The sequence below is a fragment of the Staurois parvus genome, unplaced genomic scaffold (genome assembly GCF_062004578.1).
Source record: "Staurois parvus isolate SC_StPar_1 unplaced genomic scaffold, SC_StPar_1.0 ptg000389l, whole genome shotgun sequence".
Classification (NCBI taxonomy): domain Eukaryota; kingdom Metazoa; phylum Chordata; class Amphibia; order Anura; family Ranidae; genus Staurois; species Staurois parvus.
This window is the reverse complement of record NW_028318185.1, coordinates 5,831,250-5,853,037: the sequence shown is the minus strand read 5'-3', so window position 1 is coordinate 5,853,037 and position 21,788 is coordinate 5,831,250. Positions and strand designations below refer to the sequence as shown.

General features: G+C 43.4%; 1 protein-coding gene across 2 annotated transcripts in view; it reads left to right on the top strand.

Moving 5' to 3' along the window:
• Positions 1-21,788, top strand: part of ZFAT (zinc finger and AT-hook domain containing) — a 397,998-nt gene that overhangs the window by 107,234 nt on the left and 268,976 nt on the right. For both annotated transcript variants that reach the window (XM_089685952.1, XM_089685951.1), the window contains exons 5-6: positions 2,364-2,540; positions 7,354-7,507. In XM_089685952.1, the coding sequence (XP_089542078.1) occupies positions 2,364-2,540; positions 7,354-7,507 (331 nt within the window). The remainder of the gene's footprint in view (positions 1-2,363; positions 2,541-7,353; positions 7,508-21,788) is intronic.

The window sequence follows — 21,788 nt, the reverse complement described above, 5'->3', positions numbered from 1 at the left end:
TTATCTTTGCAGCGAGACGTCTTATCTGTCAGAACTCTAATATATTTGTGTCAATATTTGGCAACGTTTATCAAATAAAGGACGTCTATACCTGAAATTTAATTTAGAAGTAATAAAAACCCAACTAGCGTTCCTTGCAAAAATGTGGATGGGAGTTTAAGGAGAATTCGCAATGAATATGGCTCTAGCTGAATAGTAATGTACTAATAACTGCATCAGGAATATGAACCCTCAAGGAGTGTACAATCTAAGGTCCCTAACTCACATTCATACACATACTAGGGCCAAGTTAGACAGGAGCGAATTAACCTAACAGCATGTCTTTGGAGTGTGGAAGGAAACTGGAGTACCCGGAGGAAACCTACGCAGGCACAGGGAGAACATGCAAACTCCAGGCAGGTGGTGTCATGGTTGGGATTTGAACCAACGACCCTAGTGCTGCCAGGTGGAAGTGCTAACCATTTAGCCACTATGCTGCCCCGACTGTGCTGCCCTGACTACGAGGCTTGCGATTTAAGCCTCGTAGTCAGACTAAACCACCGGTTCCCAAGGGAATTTGCATCTCAAATGTATAAAATTGGCAGCAATGGAGGCATGTTAGGCAGGCTGTGGAGGGAATTATTAAAGCCACTTGGGACTAGGCTCACTGGCCATAAACGTTCCAATGTAGACCTCCTCCATTTTGTTGCGTTTTGCATTTTTAATCTGCCCAGCAACTAGTTGGCCTAAAAAAAGGAAAAACATGCATCAAAAACACGCATGCAGAACAGACAAAACGCAAACTGCATTGGCGTGAACCGGGCCTGAAATGCATTTAAAACTCATCAAAAACGCACACGTGTTCCGTTTTTGATGTGGTTTGAAAACACCCTAAACATGGTAAAATTGTCGCCAAATCGCAAAAACTATACCATCTAACCCCCTACACATTCTTAATGAATTTCATTATCTGGAAAAATTGTTCACTAAAACCCTAGATTACCCCACACATTGATGTTATGTCTTTCTTGCAAGTGGCTTCTCTTCCATACTGCACTGGTCTACAGTGATCTATATTTGGGGAAGACCTCATGGAAGATGAGATGTGTTGGCAGATTTCCGGCCCTCTTTTATAGGAAACTTAGGGGTGTCGTAGTTCCCTACATCACTAAAACCTTTAACTATAATAAATGTGGTGGTTGCCCTACATCTGACATGTTGAGGGCTCACGTGGTGATGTTTTCCGAACCAGGAGAGGACACCCAATTCCGGTCCAACTATCATCCGATTTTCATAATTGAATGCTGACATCTAAATATTGGCCAAGCTAATAGACTGAATCACCTCTTGAATATTCCTATCCATAAAGACCAGGTGGGCTTTGTCCCTCGCCTCCAAGCCTCCGGTAATGTCAGATGTAGGATTCTTCTTAATCACACTCTCACAGTATGATGTTATCACTAGATATATGCAAGGCGGGAAAAAAAAAAAGAAAAAGAAAACCATACATACTTTTTTATTCCAGCAATCTTCTGGCTGGCCCAGTGACATCACAGGTCTTTCCTCTTTTCCTGCACCAGCAGGACTGCACTGGATGGTGCTCATGTAAGGGAACGTGAGCACCGTTTAGCACACTGAGGCCTCTTCTACATGAACAGCAGGAAGGCAGTATAAACAGGTGGCTGAGCTGTGGTTTTACCGGCCTTAAAGGCTATGCATCCTGGCCACCCACCTATTAGGCTTTGCGTCCTGAATGCCTGACAGCAGATTGGCTTCCACAGCATTGGATAGTGTGATTCTAGCTTAAGGCAACTCATAGATAATTAAATTTTCCCTCCTTCCACGGGTGGAAGGAAAGAAAATTGCTTGGTACCCCATCAACACATTGAGTGTTGTTTGGGGGGGGGGGGGATCCCTCCCACAGCGCTATTGTGTTCTACTGGTGGGTGGGGTGCCTTCCTGGCCGGCAGAGCACAATGAATACTAGCAGTGGCTATAGCTGTTGGCATTAATTGCATGTAAAAAAATCGGACAGGCTGGTGATACCCAAGTTGATTGATGGATCGACTTGCATACAACCAGCCTGCCCATAGATGGGGAGAATCTCAACTGGTCCCTGCTGAACCAGTCAAGTTTCAATCCATTTGAGGCCGGCCTAATACCGTGAGCTCTGGGGGCATGTCTGTGACAACTTGGGCTCTGAGAAAGTGGGCTGCATAACATCGGCTGTCATTCACCCCAGAAAACTGGTGACATTTAGTGGCAGAAAAAACTGATAGAAGGTGAATATTACAGGAAAAACTGCCTTATTTTTGCTCTTATTGAGCTATTTATTGTTTTGCTTTAATATCAGCGGATTGACTGTTGTTCATGCTTTTTCTCAGGTAATGACTTTGAGGGGAAGTTCATCCTGCCAGATTATGAAAAGGAGAAGGAGAAGCAGCCAAAGCGTTCACGTCTTCAGAAAACCGAGAAGACGCTACAGTCGAAAGAAGCTGAGAAGAGCCAGGGAGTAAATCCCATCATCCGCGTTCTTTTAACTGCACACGAGGCTATTCCAGGTACCATATCTGTTCCATGCGTTTTCAGAGATAAAGCTTTAGACAGCTGGCAACATTTACTTATCTCAACACATTGCTAAGGAAGCCGCTATGTAGAGAGGCACTGAATATATTACAGGTTACAGCGCTGTCAGGAAGAAACAGTCGTGTTCAATCTGGATTGGTAGGTAATCTGTCTACCAGCAGGAGTACGATGCCTAGTGTGCCGTGTTTATGGGAATGGGTTCTCTCTGCCTCTCTGCCTGGAAGGGGCTTTAAAATCTTTGTATGAAATATTAACTCAGTCATGCTAGCTTGCTAAAAATCTGGAACATCTGCAACTATATGAGACAGTCACTCTCCAATGTCAGTGTATCTCTGTATCGTGTGGTATACAGCAGGTAAGATAAGTATTGAACACATCATTTTTCTATGTAAATGTATTTCTAAAGATGCAATTGACATGAAATTTTCACCACACGTCTGTAACAACTCATGCAATCCATACATACAAAAAAAACAAAACAAATGAGTTCATAAATTAAGTTGTGTAATAAAATGGAATGACGCAGGGAGAAAGTATTGAAGGTACAAAAAGGCATGGAAAGCCAATACACCAGTTGAAATCAGTAATTAGAAAGCAATCCTGCCCCTTGTCAATGCAAATAAATATCAGCTGTTTCAGTCTCAACTGATGGCCTGTAAAAAAACAAACAAAAAAAGTGTCTTGTTGCCAAGGTGTCACACAAGAAAAATCTCATGATGTGTAAAAGCAAAGAGCTCTTTCAAGACCTTCACATCCGTATTGTTGCAAAATATACTGATGGCATTGGTTACAGAAGCATTTCTAAACTTCTGAATGTTCCAGTGAGCACTGTTGGGGCTGTAATCTGGAACTGGAAAGAACATCATAAAACGGCCACGATCATGTGCTCCTTGCAAGATTTCTGACAGAAGAGTGACAAGAATTATCAGAAGAGTTGTCCAAGAGCCAAGGACCACTTGTGGAGAGCTTCAGAACAACCTGGGATTAGCAGGTACAATTGTTACAAAGAAAACAAGTAAACGTAATGCACTCATCCGCCATGGCCTGTATGCACGCTCACCACGGAAGACTCCATTGCTCAAGAAAAAGCATGTTGAAGCTCGTTTATAGTTTGCTGCACAACATTTAGACAAGCCAGTGAAATACTGGGAGAATATAGTCTGGTCAGATGAGACCAAAATTTAACTTTCTGGATGCCATAATACACACCATGTTTGGAGGTCAAATGACACTGCATATTACCCCAAAAACACCATCCCAACAGTGATGCATGGAGGTGGGAACATCATGGTATGGGACTGTTTTTCAGCAAGGTAGGATACATGGAAAAATGTACCAAGACATTCTTGATAAGTCTACTGCCATCTACCAGGACGATGAAGATGAAATGAGGGCGGACATTTCAGCAAGACAATGATCCCAAACACAAAGCCAAGGAAACTCTCAGTTGGTTTCAAAGAAAGAGAAAATAAAGCTGCTCGAATGGCCCAGCCAATCACCTGACTTGAATCCAATAAAAAATCTATGGAAAGAACTAAAGAGTCCATAGAAGAGGGCCACGGAACCTTCAAGATTTGAAGACTACACCGCGTTCCAAATTATTATGCAAATTCTATTTAAGTGTCACAAAGATGAAATATTTTGTTTTTCAGTTTAACTCATGGATGGCATTGTGTGTCAGGGCTCTTTTGATCACTGAAAACAATCTTGGACACCTGTAATAATTAGATTGGCTGGTGAGTCCAATTTAAGGAAAAACTACTAAAGGAGGGTGTTCTACATTATTAAGCAGAGCGCCATTTTCAAGCAATATGGGGAAGAAAAAGGATCTCTCTGCTGCCGAAAAGAGTGAAATAGTTCGATGCCTTGGACGAGGTATGAAAACATTAGGTATTTCACGAAAACGTAAGCGTGATCATCTCACTATTTAGAGATTTGTGGCTGATTCAGAGCACAGACGGGTTGGTGCAGATAAAGGCACATTGAGGAAGATTTCTGCCAGATCCATGCATCGGATCAAGAGAGCAGCTGCTAAAATACCATTACATAGCAGCAAACAGATATTTGAAGCTGCTGGTGCCTCTGGAATCCCACGGACATCAAGGTGTAGAGTCCTCCAGAGTCTTGCAACTGTGCATAAACCTTCTATTCGGCCACCAATAACCAATGCTCACAAGCAGAAACGGCTGCATTGGGCAGAAAAATACATGAAGACTAAATTTTAAACAGTCCTGTTCACTGATGAGTGCCGTGCAACCCTGGATGGTCCAGATGGATAGAGTAGTGGATGGTTGGTGGACGGCCACCCTGTTCCAACAAGGCTGCGACGTCAGCAAGGCGGTGGTGGAGTCATGTTTTGGGCCGGAATCATAGGAACAGAGCTGGTCGGCCCCTTTAGGGTCCCCGAAGGTGTAAAGATGACCTCTGCAAAGTATGTGGAGTTTATGACTGACCACTTTCTTCCCTGGTACAGAAGGAAGAACTATTCTTTCCGTAATAAAATCATCTTCATGCATGACAATGCACCATCTCATGCTGCAAATACCTCTGCATCAATGGTTGTTATGGGGATAAAAGGAGAGAGAGTCATAGTGTGGCCTCCATCCTCCCCTGACTTCAATCCTATTGAGAACCTTTGGAGCATCCTCAAGCAAAAGATCTATGAGGGTGGGAGGCAGTTTACATCCAAACAGCAGCTCTGGGAGGCTATTCTGACATCTTGCAAACAAATTCAAGCAGAAACTGTCCAAAAACTCACAAGTTCAATGGATGCAAGACTTGTGAAGCTGCTATCAAATAAGGGGTCCTATGTTACAATGTACCGTGACCTGTTCAAATGTTTAAAAAGTTAAAATGTTGTTAAAGGTTGATTGAAATAGCTTTTGATTTCAGTAAATATGCTGCAAACACAACAAATGACAATTTTCAGTTCTTTACAACCTCTAAAGTGTTTTGAAACTTACTGTGTGTAATAATTTGGAACAGTCATTGTAAGTGTTTTATGTTTAACAAAAATCCTGTTATCATTAGGAGGTTTGTTCAATAAAATGTGAATTGTACTCTTAATAGTTGATAACATGAGAATTATGCTGACTGTTATTTACATCAATTATTTAGGTAAATTAGAAAAATATCATTTGCATAATAATTTGGAACACGGTGTATGTGGAAAAATGGGCCAAAATCACACCTGAGCAATGCATGTGACTAGTTTCTCCATACAGGAGGCGTCTTGAAGCTGTCATTACCAACAAAGGATTCTGTATGAAGTATTAAATAAATTTCAGTTAGCGTGTTCAATACTTTCCCTGTGTCATTCCATTTTATTACACATAACTTTATTTATGAACTTATTTGTTTTTGTTTCTTTGTATGTATGGATTGCATGGATTGTTACCGACATGTGAAAATTTTCATGTAACTAGAACCTTTAGAAATACATTTACTGAGAAAAATGGTGAAGTGTTCAATACTTATCTGTATATTCCTTTCTGTTCAATGCATGAAATAGTAACTCAGAGCAAGCATACCAGGAGCATAGGCACTTCCAGCCATAACCCTTTTTCTGAAAGCAGACATCCTAGAGTAGGGGTGTCAAACTCCATTTCATTGTGGGCCGCATGAGCATTATGGTTTCCATCAAAGGGCTGGTTGTGTTTTGTAAGACTAGATGTCCAGAGCACCCCACCCTCCCTTAGATCACAGTGCACCCCCCTTATCTTCTGCTGCCGGCAAGAAACTGGGAGTGGAGCTGGGTAGCAGAAAGTGCAGGGTCAATAGGAGGACCAGCGGAGGGCTAAAGTCAGCTGCCCTAGTCTGAATACTGAGACCAGGGGAGGTGAGTGTAAGGGAGTGCTGCAGCTGCACAGAGATGTGCAGGATCTGTAGGAGGAGTTCTGTCCTCTCTGCTGAGATTTGAAGAGGGGGCAGAAACAAGCCTATCCGCGGCTGCACAGAAACACGCAGGATCTGGCAGAGGAGTTCCCTCCTCCTCTTTGCTGCTGACTGCTGAGACATAGTGGAGATGGAGATGAGGGGGGTGCCGCAGCTGCAGGAGAGGTGCAAGGGCAACATGAAGTGGCCTAGTGGGCCAGATTTGACCTGCGGGCCTTGTGTTTGACACATGTGCTCTGGAGAATAAAATAGCAATTGTTCCAATTTTCAGATATTAGCGCTGCTGTTTGGAATGAGAAATTTCCGTAAACAATACACTACAGTTAATTTTAGGGCTTAAAAATGCTATATATTTCCCATTTATTTTTTGTAAAATATAAAACAGGAGGTTGCACTGAGTATATAGATACCCAGCATGTCAAACCTTAACATTTTGTGTGAAATGGTGACAAGCTTCATTATCCTATATTTTCCATACGTGACACTTTCAAAGCCCCTACAGGTCATCCGTTTAGAGTTAACCATGAATAATGGGCCTAGAATTATTTCTCTCACTCCGGCATGCACAATGATATGTAACGTGTTGAATTTTGTGGCGACAGGCTCTCTTTAATGAGACATCAGGGGTCTAAAAGCCCGGGAAACATGCCAGGGGCACACTTGGGTGGGCCATCACAAATGGGGGTGATGAAACCGTTCCAGAGGGTACACAGTGTATATGAAAACCACACCAATGAAGAGATCCCTTCCATCACAAAGACCTGAGACCTAAATAGTGCATCAAGCTACTGACTTTAAATTACACCAAATACACATCGTCAGCTAATTCATGCTGCCGTAGTAGAAGATTGTGACACGCATCATAAAACCAAAGTGTTTCTATTTATTTGGCAGGAGCAACAAAAATAATTCCAGTAGAAGCAGCAGCACCTGCGGCTGAGCCAGAAGTGACCTCCCAGCCGGCTGAGCCAGAGCAGAGTCTGAAGAGGGGCTACCAGGAGTACGCTATCCAGCAAGTCCCTCAAGAACTGTCCACTAATTCAAACAGGTATGACTGATGCCTGTACACAGCTATGTGTGCTGTTTATACCTACTGTGGCTAAGTCTCGTACTAACAGTGTTCAAAGCTGAACGCCCAGCAAACCAAAGAAATATCACTTCTCACATTGTGTTAATGTCTCTGGTTCCCCAGGGGATAAAGTACATGTAGTGGCAGTACTAGGGTCGTTGGTTCAAATCCCAGCCACGGCACCACCTGCCTGGAGTTTGCATGTTCTCCCTGTGCCTGCGTGGGTTTCCTCCGGGTACTCCGGTTTCCTCCCACACTCCAAAGACATGCTGGTAGGTTAATTGGCTCCTGTCTAAATTGGCCGTAGTATGTGTATGTATGAATGTGCGTTAGGGACATTAGATTGTACACCCCTTGAGGGTCAGGGACCTTAGATTGTACACCCCATGGGGGTTAGGGACTGATGTGAATGTACAATATATATGTAAAGCGCTGCGTAAATTGACGGCGTTATATAAGTACCTGAAAGAAAGAAATACATTGTCTCATCTACCTAGGTGCTGTCTAAATCTAGCTGTGGGTTCAGACAGGACGCCGCTTCTCCCTCCACAGCTGCCCGACAACGCAGATAGCAGGGAGACTTCTGCGTTGACATACTACACTTTTCTGTGTGTTCAAGCACTTGCCTCCTGGCCTGGAATGTTTTAGCCGACACATCCCCCTCTCCCTGCATTCCTCATGAGATTCTGATCTTGGGCAAGTGCATGAAGATGGAGAAAAATGCCCTCTGTTAAAGCAGCCGTGTCTTTGCTAAGTGCGTTGTGAGATGGCTGTGTATGGATGGGGCGTCCAACCTCACAGCTAGCCCTAGACCCCACCTAGGAAGATGGGAGAAAGTACTTTGCCCCATCTTCCAAGGTTTGGGAAAAAAAAAGCACATTAATAAAAATTGAAGTGAGACTTCTTCTTTAAAAGAGAAGTATGGGAATAAAGAAAAAAATAAGTACACATACTCACCTAGATGGCTGCAGCACCGATCCCAGCTGCAGCTGTCCTTTCCGGCTCGAATTCTGAGAACCTATCGATCACGTGATCGCTGATCACTCAGTCCTTGTTCTTTAGTTAGTAGAGAGCAGTGACTGTCAGTCACCAGCTCTCTGCTCTGCCCTTCCAGTGCTCACTGGAGCACCGGGCTGTGGAAGGGCTGGAAGCAGTTGGCGTAGGCTCTCAGCAGTGTGCTGAGAGGCTGAGCCAGCTGTCGGTCAGGCATCTGGGTGGATCCTGACATTGTCGAGATCCCTGCAGAGCCAGGACCCCGGCTCTGTGACTTCAGCCGACAGCAGACTTTAGCCTGCTATCGAGGAAATCTGGGTCACAGGAGTGAAGAAATAAGGAGAGCTTTGGCCATATTTCTCTTTTTAAAGCTAAAACAGCAAATATACCCAGATGATAGATATTAAAGCTGAGCTACAGCTTTAACCTGGCCATACACTTAAAATAAATATATACAGTACGGATGGACGAATGCCTCGCTGCAGCTATTTCCTGTAAAAAATGCTGCAAAAATGCATCAGCGTTTACCCGAGTACAGCCTTTTACTTCTATGTCTGGCTGTAAATACTACCTATTTCTCCCGGGCCATGGAAAACTGATGGGATTTTTATGCTAGAGTTGATGTGCGCTTCTCACCATCCAAGTGCTTGAACCCAAAGATCGGTGGCCGCAATCCTCAAAGGAGTACAATGGGCAGGACCACCAATTGTGTCCTTTCTGCAGGGACATATTGATGTCACCGCTCTCTGCTGTGGGAGGTCCCAGTCTGTCCTTCCCACTTTGTCTGCAGGAATTTATTGACAAGACATAGTCTACCATGCATTTTCAGTCCTGTATAACATGATTGGGTGATGTAAATGCATGCCAGTAATCCCAACAACTCTAGACTGGACGAGGATGCGTGTCCCTACGCACCAATTAGCCAATTATTAAATTTAAAGTATAACTTTTATTAGGATTTTTATAAAAAATGTATATACTAAACTGTATTTAATTCAAAACCTTATAGACTGGAATGCATTGCGCTACAATCTCGTGGCTGAATTCATTACATTTGTTAGCCAATAGCCTTATCCCTTACATCCAAATAACTACCAGCACCAAGCCAAGTTAGATTTAATACCGTTTTTGGATAAGCTTGTGGCAAAAACAATTGTGGTTTGATTATATGCCTACCAGGTAGGATGCATACACTCTCCACTGAAGAAATGAAATTCCCCCAGGAAAAAAAACAATAGGTATCTTGCAACAGATATGTAATACGGGGACACTCATTCACGGGCCTCAATACAAGCTTCTAATGAACAAGCCCCATACAGTGGGGCCAAAAAGTATTTAGTCAGCCACCAATTGTGCAAGTTCTCCCACTTAAAAAGATGAGAGAGGCCTGTAATTGGCATCATAGGTAGACCTCAACTATGAGAGACAAAATGAGAAAACAAATCCAGACAATCACATTGGCTGATTTGGAAAGAATTTATTTGCAAATTATGGTGGAAAATAAGTATTTGGTCAATATGAAAAGTTCATCTCAATACTTTGTTATATATCCTTTGTTGGCAATGACAGAGGTCAAACGTTTCCTGTAAGTCTTCACAAGGTTGGCACACACTGTTGCTGGTATGTTGGCCCATCCTCCATGCAGATCTCCTCTAGAGCAATGATGTTTTGGGGCTGTCGCTAGGCAACACGGACTTTCAACTCCCTCCAAAGGTTTTCTATGGGGTTGAGATCTGGAGACTGGCTAGGCCACTACAGGACCTTGAAATGCTTCTTACGAAGCCACTCCTTCGTTGCCCGGGTGGTATATTTGGGATCATTGTCATGTTGGAAGAACCAGCCACGTTTCATCTTCAATGCCCTTGCTGATGGAAGGAGATTTGCACTCAAAATCTCACGATACATGGCCCCATTCATTCTGTCCTGTACATGGATCAGTCGTCCTGGTCCCTTTGTGGAGAAACAGCCCCAAAGCATGGTGTTGCCACCCCCATGCCCCACTGTACATCACCATATCAAGTCAAAAATACCTCATTATTTTGAGGAATGCAAATAATGCGCTGACATGCGCAGTGCAGTAATCCCACCATCTGCCATTGCTAGCATTCAAAAGCATCATGGACCTTGTAAATCATGCAGTGGCCAAATAGGAAAATAGTGTGTCAGCTGCCTCAAAGTTTTCTTCTCCAGTGGCTGAATATACCTATACTGTAATAGTGACAATTACGATTATTTTTTTCTGTGTGATTTTCTTGCCCCATCTCCTAGTATCTAACCAAAGCAAAAGTACCCCAGCCTGAAAACTACCAAAAAATGCACGTGTATATACATGCAAAATAAGCTCCAAAGTCATCTGAAAATGCTCACGCTCAGTTGTGAATAGTGTCAAGATTTCACAAGAAGTAAAACTACTTCAGGAGGCGTGGGTGACATCACCACCCTTCACTGCTTCCTCCTGGGCTCTTGAAATTTTCTGCAATGGGTTGAGATGCATTTTCAAGGCATTTCAAGTGCCCAGCTATCCAAGGAGGCAGCAGTGAGGTATAATGACATCCCCTGTGCCTCCCGAATGCTGGGCCGAGGTGATTAATATTTATTTTATTTTAGTTTTTTTGGTTAATCTTTATTTTTGGAGCTTTTGTTACTGTCGATTTTGTTTGGGTGCTGAGAGAGCTGATAAGGAAGCAGACCATCTGTGTTTCATGAAAGGTCACTTTAAAGCTGAACAATGGACAAAAGAACTATAATTGAAACATGTTCCTCAATAGCCACCAGGGATCTAGCCTGTCTGATGTGAGGGACCAAAGGACAGAGGATGGAAGGTCAGCAGGGCAGAGGATAGGGTCAGCAGTTTGTAGGGCAGTGGACAGGGGTCAGCAGGGCAGAGGACATCGGTCAAAAGGGCAGTGTATAGGGTCAGCAGGGCAGAGGACAGGGGTCAGAAGAGCAGTGCCCAGGGTCCACAGGTCAGAGTACAGGGGTCAGCAAGATAGAAGACGGGTTAAACAGGGCAGTGTACAGGGGTCCTCTGCCTTCCCACTCAGCATATAGCTGAAATTGGATACCCTCACACATAGCCACAGCACAGTGTGTAGCTGGCTACTGTACCAGCGCTGCCATTCCTATTTGGGAATTTCACAGGTCAGAACTTAGATAATTTTTTCCGGGGGGGTGGTGGTTGTGGGGGGGGGGGTTCGTCTCTTTAAAATTGCAAGAGTGACAGAAGATGGTGCCCTTTTGTACCTGGTCTGGTCAGTAAGGTTTGCTATCAGCACCCCTTGGATCCGCCTATGATAGCCACAAGACATCTAATTACACTTCATGCGCACCAAATGCTTTTGCAAATCTAGCGATCACCTTGTAAATGTAGTATAGTGACTAAGAATTGAAGTGACAGAGTATCTAATATTCTTAGAGTGTTATCACCCCAAGGATATTTCCATCTGGCAGCCTTGACAGAAGGTCTGGTGGACACTCCATTTTTGCCTTAAATTTATTTTTATTAGAAAAATGTTCATGTGTACAGTGGTTTGAGACCAGGATCAGACAATGTTAAGACAACCACAGACACTTGGTATACAATAGTTGAGGCAAAAGCTGAAGAATGAAACCACAAACAATGTCAGGGGTGTAGTAGAAGGTTGGTTATGCACATGCCATTGGTCTGTACAAGGTCGTAGAACTTGAAACATCCTAAGATACATAGTAGTAATGGGTATCGAACCAATGTGATTCACATGTACCTCAACACAGAATTCCACACGCAGAGTTTTTTTTTTTTTTTTTACTAAAGCTGCTTAACTTCCAATCTCTTACAAGTCTGCATGGAAAACAATCGGCTTACTGGTTTTATTACTAAAGCTTAATTGAACAAGCTGAAGTTAGAAGCTGATTGGCTACCATGAACAGCTGCACCTGATTCTGAGTGAACCAACTTTAGTAAATCTCCTCCACAGTGTTCTTCAAGTTGCCATCGAAGATTTCAAACCAAATAGTAAACAAGAAAAAGGACTATAGAGGATATAGTAGGGACTAGGCACCCCCTAGGAACAGGGGGAGAAAGGAGTGAGGGGACACAAGCAGTAGAGAGCGGGCAACATCCAGGTACCACAGCAGCCCAGATTTGGGAGAATTCTGCTAAGAAAAGTATCAAAGCAGATCCATGAATTTCACACCCAATTCTAGGCGGTAAGAGTGGAAGGCTTTCAGTCATTGTACGGCGGTTATGATACACAGAATTAGCTTTCTGGGATCCCTCGACATGCGGTGCAGGCCCAGCAGGTTCATGACAGGGTCTAGTTTGATTTAGATTTGCAAGCGGGTATAAATGAGATCCTCAACACCTCCCCAGAATGGAGATATCTTGGGGCAAGTCCAGAAAATATGAAAAAAAAGTCCCTGATTGTTGGTGGCATCTCCAACACCTAACTGTAATGTATGAGGGTTGAGGGAGTGTAGAAAGGGTGGTGTATGATACCAAATCTTGAATTAGTTATCCTTGTAAACTGTACAGAGAAGATTTATACGTGGATTCCCATATACAGTTTTTCTCCTTTGTAAATTTCCTTTATAGAAAGTGTTCCCATTTAACGAAGAAGTTGTGTTTCATAGGAGGGTCGGAGTTTTGGACCATAAGGATTTGATATACTGAACATACATTTTCTACAATTTCTTACCTTTTTAAGGCTCCTCTCCAGGATAAACGTAGCTCCCTTGCAAGCCGTTCCTTTTGCCCCTCTATCCGATCACTGGGTTAAGGAAAAAAAAATGAAAAACTCCCATTTTTGCTTACCTAAAAAATTGCGGTTACATGTTCAATGCAGCACTGGGTTTATCTCCTCTCTTTTTACTTTGTGCATGGATCCTTCCTTCGGGTGTCCACAGCACTGCCTTTGTGGTGTGGATAATTCCCATTGGCTGGTCAAAAGAGGGGTTCTCTTATGATCCAGAAGACATCTGACATTGGACCAATGGTAGGTAAGGGGACCAGATGGTGAGGGTTAACGTGGGGTGATGGATTAGTGGTTCACACAGGAGGAAGCATTGGTAGAGAGGGACCTGGATGAGGGGACTCGGGTGAGTTTAACCGGTAAGAAAAACCAGGCAGGGTGGGTTAGAGGGAAAGCAGGAGGGAGGCATGGACATCAATTATTTGCATAGAGTTGGGCTTTAAAGGCAAAGCTCATCTTAAGAAAATCCTTTAATAAATGCACATTTTTTTCAACTGCAAAAAAAGTGCATTTTTTTTTTTATTCCCACATGGGGAAGTGGACCTTGAGTGTAGGGTCAGGCTTCTGCAGACACTTCTTTCAACTTTCTGCCCATACCCCTGCACAGACTTTTAGTTACTAAGCTGGAGGAAGTGTCCATAGACGGAGTATGCTGATCAGAGCACTCCTAGTCCATTAAGAACTTCGAGTCTGTTTGCCATCACGGTACTTGTAGTTTACTCATTCACAGATCTCTGTGAATGAATGATGCAATCGTGCTGGTGTAGACCCTTGCTGCTGTGCAATTTTAAAAGTGGCTGCAGTGGAGAAGGCCCCCTACCTGCTGTCAAAGGGTGTGCTCAGGGGGTGAGGTTTGGGGTGCTTGGCAACATTTTTACACAAATGGAACATGTTGCGAAGGGTGGAGATAGTCTTTAGACTTAGAGGTAACATCATTATTATGCTGTACAGAGGGCAGACCTATGGGTGAAACCCACCAAGCCCTTCCCACTACAGACTACTTGCATAAAACTGCAGGAGAGGGTGGAGACCAGACCAGTCACCTTGCACAAGGAGAGCGCACAGCAGCGACCGGTCTTTAATACAGGAAGCTCCTGCATAGAGGTAAAATCTCATACTGGATTACTGCACAGATCTGGAAGAAATACACAAAGCACACCAAGATACAAAGGACCAATACCTATGGCTCTTGTATTTAGACAGAATTTGTTAATCTGGCCAGATTTTAGCAATAAGAAAAGGAAAACTGTATCCTTATCTTTTAATTGGTTAAACTGTGTTGTGTTTTTTTTTTTTTTTTTTACCACCTAAAAGGGTAAGATCTTCTTTGGGAACGGGGAGAGTATGGGTGCGGGAATACCATTTTAACAGGTCCCTCCAGGTGCCCACACTCATAAGATACAGCGCTGAGCAAACTGTTGGGCGCTATATAAATCCTGTATAATAATAATAAGATGGAGGGGCTGGGGGGAGGGGATTGCGTTGAGCACACCCCTGGATTAAGGGACAGGTGAGCGTCTGTTTTTTTTTTTTTTTTTAAAAGTCAGCAGCTACAGGGTTTTTTTTGTTTTATTCTGACTGGAGCTTCTCTTTAATGCATTAAAGGAAAAAAAACATTCTCTGTGCAGGTCCCCCCCCTACCCCCTCCGCCTTATACTGACTTGAGTCCAATGCCAGTGCTGTGCACAAGAGCAGCTTCTTTCTTGGCTCTCCCTCTCCCCTCACTGAACAGAGAGGCAGCAGCTTGAGCCATTGACTTCTACTGCTGTCAGTGAGAAGAGAGTGGTGAGGGTGGGGCCAAAGCTGCGCTCTGTGTGGCAATGGACACACAGAAGTGCGTCAATGGACACACAGAGTGCGGCTTGGGAGTGAGCATGAACGAGTACCCCATAGCAAGCTGCTTGCTATAGAGGCTCTTGGTAGGCAGGATGAGCCAAGAGTGTCAGCGGAGGACCGCAGAAGAGGAGGATCGGGGCTGCTCTGGGCAAAACTATTACACAGAGCCCGTGATCCTGCACAATGACGGAATTAGAGGCGTTTTCTACAATACCCCGTGATACCGCACAGAGGAAAGTATAACATGTTTGTTCGTTTAAAACACAAAGTATCCTTTATAATCACTTTCTGTTGTTGTGCGGGATCACGGGGTATTGTAGAAAACGCCTCTAATTCCGTCATTGTGCGGGATCACGGGGTATTGTAGAAAACGCCTCTAGTTCCGTCATTGTGCGGGATTACGTGGTATTGTAGAAAACCCCTCCTAATATCGTCATTGTGCGGGATCACGGGGTATTGTAGAAAACCCCTCCTAATATCGTCATTGTGCGGGATCACGGGGTATTGTAGAAAACGCCTCTAGTTCCGTCATTGTGCGGGATCACGGGGTATTGTAGAAAACGCCTCTAATTCCGTCATTGTGCGGGATCACGGGGTATTGTACAAAACGCCTCTAATTCCGTCATTGTGCGGGATCACGGGGTATTGTAGAAAACGCCTCTAATTCCGTCATTGTGGGATCACGGGGTATTGTAGAAAACGCCTCTAATTCCGTCATTGTGCGGGATCACGGGGAATTGTAGAAAACGCCTCTAATTCCGTCATTGTGGGATCACGGGGTACTGTAGAAAACGCCTCTAATTCCGTCATTGTGCGGGATCACGGGGTATTGTACAAAACGCCTCTAATTCCCTCATTGTGGGATCACGGGGTATTGTACAAAACGCCTCTAATTCCGTCATTGTGCGGGATCACGGGGTATTGTAGAAAACGCCTCTAATTCCGTCATTGTGCGGGATCACGGGGTATTGTAGAAAACGCCTCTAATTCCGTCATTGTGCGGGATCACGGGGTATTGTAGAAAACCCCTCCTAATATCGTCATTGTGCGGGATCACGGGGAATTGTAGAAAACGCCTCTAATTCCGTCATTGTGCGGGATCACGGGGTATTGTAGAAAACCTCTAATTCCGTCATTGCGTGGGATCACGGGGTATTGTAGAAAACCTCTAATTCCGTCATTGCGTGGGATCACGGGGTATTGTAGAAAACCTCTAATTCCGTCATTGTGCGGGATCACGGGGTATTGTAGAAAACGCCTCTAATTCCGTCATTGTGCGGGATCACGGGGTATTGTAGAAAACCTCTAATTCCGTCATTGCGTGGGATCACGGGGTATTGTAGAAAACCTCTAATTCCGTCATTGTGCGGGATCACGGGGTATTGTAGAAAACCTCTAATTCTGTCATTGTGCGGGATCACGGGGTATTGTAGAAAACGCCTCTAATTCCGTCATTGTGCGGGATCACGGGGTATTGTAGAAAACCCCTCCTAATATCGTCATTGTGCGGGATCACGGGGAATTGTAGAAAACGCCTCTAATTCCGTCATTGTGCGGGATCACGGGGTATTGTAGAAAACCTCTAATTCCGTCATTGCGTGGGATCACGGGGTATTGTAGAAAACCTCTAATTCCGTCATTGCGTGGGATCACGGGGTATTGTAGAAAACCTCTAATTCCGTCATTGTGCGGGATCACGGGGTATTGTAGAAAACGCCTCTAATTCCGTCATTGTGCGGGATCACGGGGTATTGTAGAAAACCTCTAATTCCGTCATTGCGTGGGATCACGGGGTATTGTAGAAAACCTCTAATTCCGTCATTGTGCGGGATCACGGGGTATTGTAGAAAACCTCTAATTCTGTCATTGTGCGGGATCACGGGGTATTGTAGAAAACGCCTCTAATTCCGTCATTGTGCGGGATCACAGGGTATTGTAGAAAACGCCTCTAATTCCATCCAACGTCTCTGAAATGTGAAACCGCGGCCAGACATCTTATTTGTAATCATTTGGCCATTAAAGTTTTAATCTAACAGGAGTGAGTTGAAGGTAAACCGATGAAACACCTTAAAGTCAGTCTGACTGGCGGCGGAATTGTCAGGTGTTGAATTGATGCGAAGTAATCACGGTCGCTGGCACACAGCAGCTTGTATTTCGCACCAGATTTGAGAGCACACTCTCCAGAGAGGTTTAAATTCAGCGGCTTTAATTTCACTTAGATGTAGATTAGAGCCTCGCTCATAGTTCAGCAATCAGAGGCGCTCCCTTGGCACACAGAACTTTTTAGATTTACAGTTAGGAAGTTCTGCAAGTAACGGAGGGGGGGGGGGGGAATGAAGACGGGGAAAAAAAATGTATTTGCCGTGTAAAATGAGTAAACTTCATTGAGCAGAAGCAGGAGGATCTCCCAGGTATATTCCTATAAAGAATTAATGTTCCGTCATCACCTTTCCAACACAGCTGCAGTTAATTTAATAACGCGGTGCAGACGGCATTAGCTTTAATAGTCTGCTGCAAGTTGGGTTAATAAAAGCTAATACCTGATCAGCTGTTATGGGTTATGCAATTTTGCAAAGTGCTTTTTAAATTAGCCGTTCGGTCTTTTGGCACAGAGTTTTTCCGTCCTTGCTGACAGCTGCCAAGTGTTATCAGCTGGACTGGATGCAAGGTGAAGCTGAACTCTGAATACACAGTTCGAGGATTTAAAAGGGGAGCGGTTTCACCTGCCAAAGGATTTTTTTAAAATTTATTTTCCATCCTTTCCTGAGATTTAAGGTGGGAATACACGATTAGAAAATTGACCGATCGGTCATCCGACGACCAAGAGGCGTTCGTTCGTTGGTCAAAATCGTAGCCCACATTAACCAATCTAAGAAAATCGTTCGTCGGGCAATACGTAGTGTTGACATCTTCCCTAAAAGTGGAAGTGATGCAGTGTGCGTGTGACCTTGTAGCCACGCCCTTCCGGCCAGAACGAGCGATATACACAATGATTACCAGCAATGAGTATAATGTAGTTTATTACATGACCTGTATACATAAATAGTGATACATAAAATATAATCTGCAGAATTCTGCTTTCATTATCTCATTAGGACAATCTACTTTTAACATTTTGATTTTTCGTTCGTGTTTTACAAAGATTCCTTGGACATAAACATCCGAGTCATCTTCTGTTTCCTCTCAGGCGTGATAGCGCCTGATAGATTTTTTTCGTAGGACCGTCATACCACCGCATAGGAAATCGGTCATTCGTAAGCGAAACGACAACATTTTTCACCGTTGTTCAACCGGATTTGTTAGTTCACAATATCATTATCGGTTAAAACTTCCTGCTCTTCAACGAAGAGAAAATCATTCGATCAGTGGTTCCACAAAATTTTTTGGACGATTTTCATATTGTGTACGGGGCATTAGAGGATATAAAATGGAGCGGTTTCACCTGCCAAAGGATTTTTTTTTATTTTCATCCTTTCCTGAGATTTAAGGTGGGAATACACGATTAGAAAATCGACTGATCGGTCATCCGACGACCGAGAGGCGTTCGTTCGTTGGTTTAAATCGTGGTCCACATTACCCAACCTAAAAATATTGTTCTGGCAATATGTAGTGTTATTATTATACAGGATTTATATAGCGCCAATAGTTTGCTCAGCGCTTTACAATGTAACGGGAGACAATACAGCAATTATAAAGTTCAATATAAGAGGGTTAGGAGGGCCCTGCTCCTTGGAGCTTACAATCTAAGAGGGGGGGGGGCTGGTGGTACAAAAGGTAATAACTGTGGGGGATGAACTGATAGGAGGAATAGAAGATTCGGTTGTTAGCTGAAGGTGGGATAGGCTTCCCTGAAGAAATAGGCTTTCAGAGATTGCCTAAAAGTGGGCAGAGTAGGTGATAAATCTCTCCCTGGCTATTCTAGCTGGGGAAAGTGACAGCGGTGACCAGGAAGTGATGTCATACATGTCACTTTCCAGGTCACAGCATTAGGGAAAAGCAAACAGGAAAAGCATTTAGAAGGCTACATTCACACTGGCGATTTGGACCACCGCAAATTGTAGTGGCAGGAATCTTCCAATTGCTGCTGTGACTACTGGTCCTGTTCACTGTGACAGGTTGCTTGTACCTGCAGCTATTCACGGCTCTCCGAACAGCCAGCGATCACCACAGGTAATCACTGACTGCGTGGACAGCTGTAGATAACTGTAGCCGCTGGTGACATGTCATAATAGTGAATGAGACCAGCGGCCGCACCAGTAACACTGTTCAACAGGTAAAAAGTTTTGGGAATAAAATTAGCTAATCTTACATAATTTTGGGGTGCTGAAAACAAAAATGACCCTAAAAAATGTTGATTGGCTCTAGTTTCCATGATATATTCACCCATCTAATGACGTAAGCCATTCAAAATTATGATGCAACTTCAGCTGCATATTGCGCAATTGATACTGGTGACCAATAGAAAATTGCATGTATACTGAGATGATGCAATATTAGCCTTTAATTGCATCACTTCACTGCATAAAAGCTGCAGTATCTGTAGCTGATTGTAGTTCGTCTTTACATTTCGTTTTATACTTATATAGGCTACTCAGTAATGCCTCGAACTTGTGTGAATAAAGCAGATCATTTCTGCTATATCTGCGGTGAAATAACTTTTATCTCACAAAAAAGGAGGATAACAGGAATGATTAAGAAAGCCTACAACTTGTATTTTGGCTGCAAGATAGGAGACCAGGACAAGAGCTGGGCACCACATATATGCTGCAATTCTTGTGGGACGGCACTGGAGCAATGGTTGAATGGAAAAAAGGCATCTATGCCTTTCGCTGTGCCAATGATTTGGAGAGAGCCAACAGATCATGTTAGTAATTGTTACTTTTGTATGGTGCCTCCAATTGTAAAAGGGCTAAATAAGAAGAAAAAGTTATCTGTGCACTATCCAAATATTCCATCGGCAATACGTCCAGTTCCTCATGGAGAGGGGCTACCAATTCCTAAAGCACCAGAATCCTTCGTGGTTGAGTCAAGTGAGGAAGAACCTGAAGCGTGTAGTCACGTGCAGTTGTAAGAGATAGCCCTTTCCTCGAATACAAGAGAAAAGCCAAGAGAAGCAAAACCGACACAAACTGAAGACAAAACTAGTGAGAATCCTAAGTATTAAAATGATTCAACTTAGCTTATGGCTATAATTTTTCTTGGTAATCCTATGCAATATATTATGCCATTTAGGCTTTGTTATGTAATCAATATCACTTGCTTTATATTTGTGGAAAGACATCTATCTATATAATTATTGTGCATTATGTAGTCATTACGCCTATAGTAGAAAACTTTCCGTTTACAGAAAAACTAGAGCCAATTGACAAATTTCATTGTTATATTTGAACTCAGAATGTGAAATTCATTAAGAAATGGATCCTTTTGTTTCCAAAACTGGCAAAAAATAAAAATTTGTTGAACAGTGTAATCGGACAATTCCTGCTGCTACAGTTTGCACCTGCCCAAATCGCTGACGTGAGCACAGCTTAAATGCACAAAAAATAGATATCAAAGGAGCATATAGCCTAACAGTTTATGATAGCCACAAAACTCACTTTTGTGGTTTTTTCCAGTCTTATGCCTCCATAGAACTCTTAGAGCACACAAGTGTCCCCTGAGATCTCCAGCACTAGCCATTAATATATACCATGCTAGACCCGTCTGCTGACATCTGACAGACAATTGTCCCCGGCTCATCAGCTGCACTGTGCGGTGTCTGGGTATACACCTGTGCAGGGACACAATGATTGACATCTTCCGTAAAAGTGGGAGTGATGTGGTGTGCGTGTGACCTTGTAGCCACGCCCTTCTGGCCAGAACGAGCGATATACACAACGATTACCAGCAATGAGTATAATGTAGTTTATTCCATGACCTATATACATAAATAGTGATACATAAAATATATTCTGCAGAATTCTGGTTTCATGAACCCATTAGGCCAATCTACTTTTAACATTTGGATCTTTCGCTCGTGTTTACGAAGATTCCTTGGACATAAACATCCGGGTCATCTTCTGTTTCCGCTCATGCGTGATAGCGCTTGATAGATTTTTTTTTTTTCAGACAACCGTCATACCACCGCATAGAAAATCAGTCATTCGTATGCGAAACGACAACATTTTTCACTGTTCAACCGGATTTTTTCGTTTACAATATCGTTATTGGTTAAAACCTCCTGCTCACCAACGAAGAGAAAATAGTTTGATTGGTGGTTCTGCGAAATATTTCGTATGATTTTCTTATCGTGTGTACAGGACATTACACAGCTCTACCACACAACACAGAACTCTGCTCTGCTACTGTTAAAGGATAAGTTACCATCTGTATTTTAGGTGGAACATGTTCCAGCAGCTGCAGCGTCCCCCTCCCAGTGACAGTGAGCAGGGGATCTTCTCCCCACATCCACTGTCACTATTTGAAAATAATGTGGCCATGTGGGGCTCATTCATTTAGTTTCCTGTGGATGACTTGAACTACAAGTACCATCAGCCTTTGCAGCTGACGGCTTGTAATTCTGAATGGACTGTGAGGTTGCTGATGAGAACGTTTAGTTCATTCACAAGCCCTGCAGCTTGTAATCATTCAACCCATATGAAGGTATGGGCTGAAAGCTGCAGTATTTGTCTGCATGAGTCTGGCATTGCACTCCTGATTCA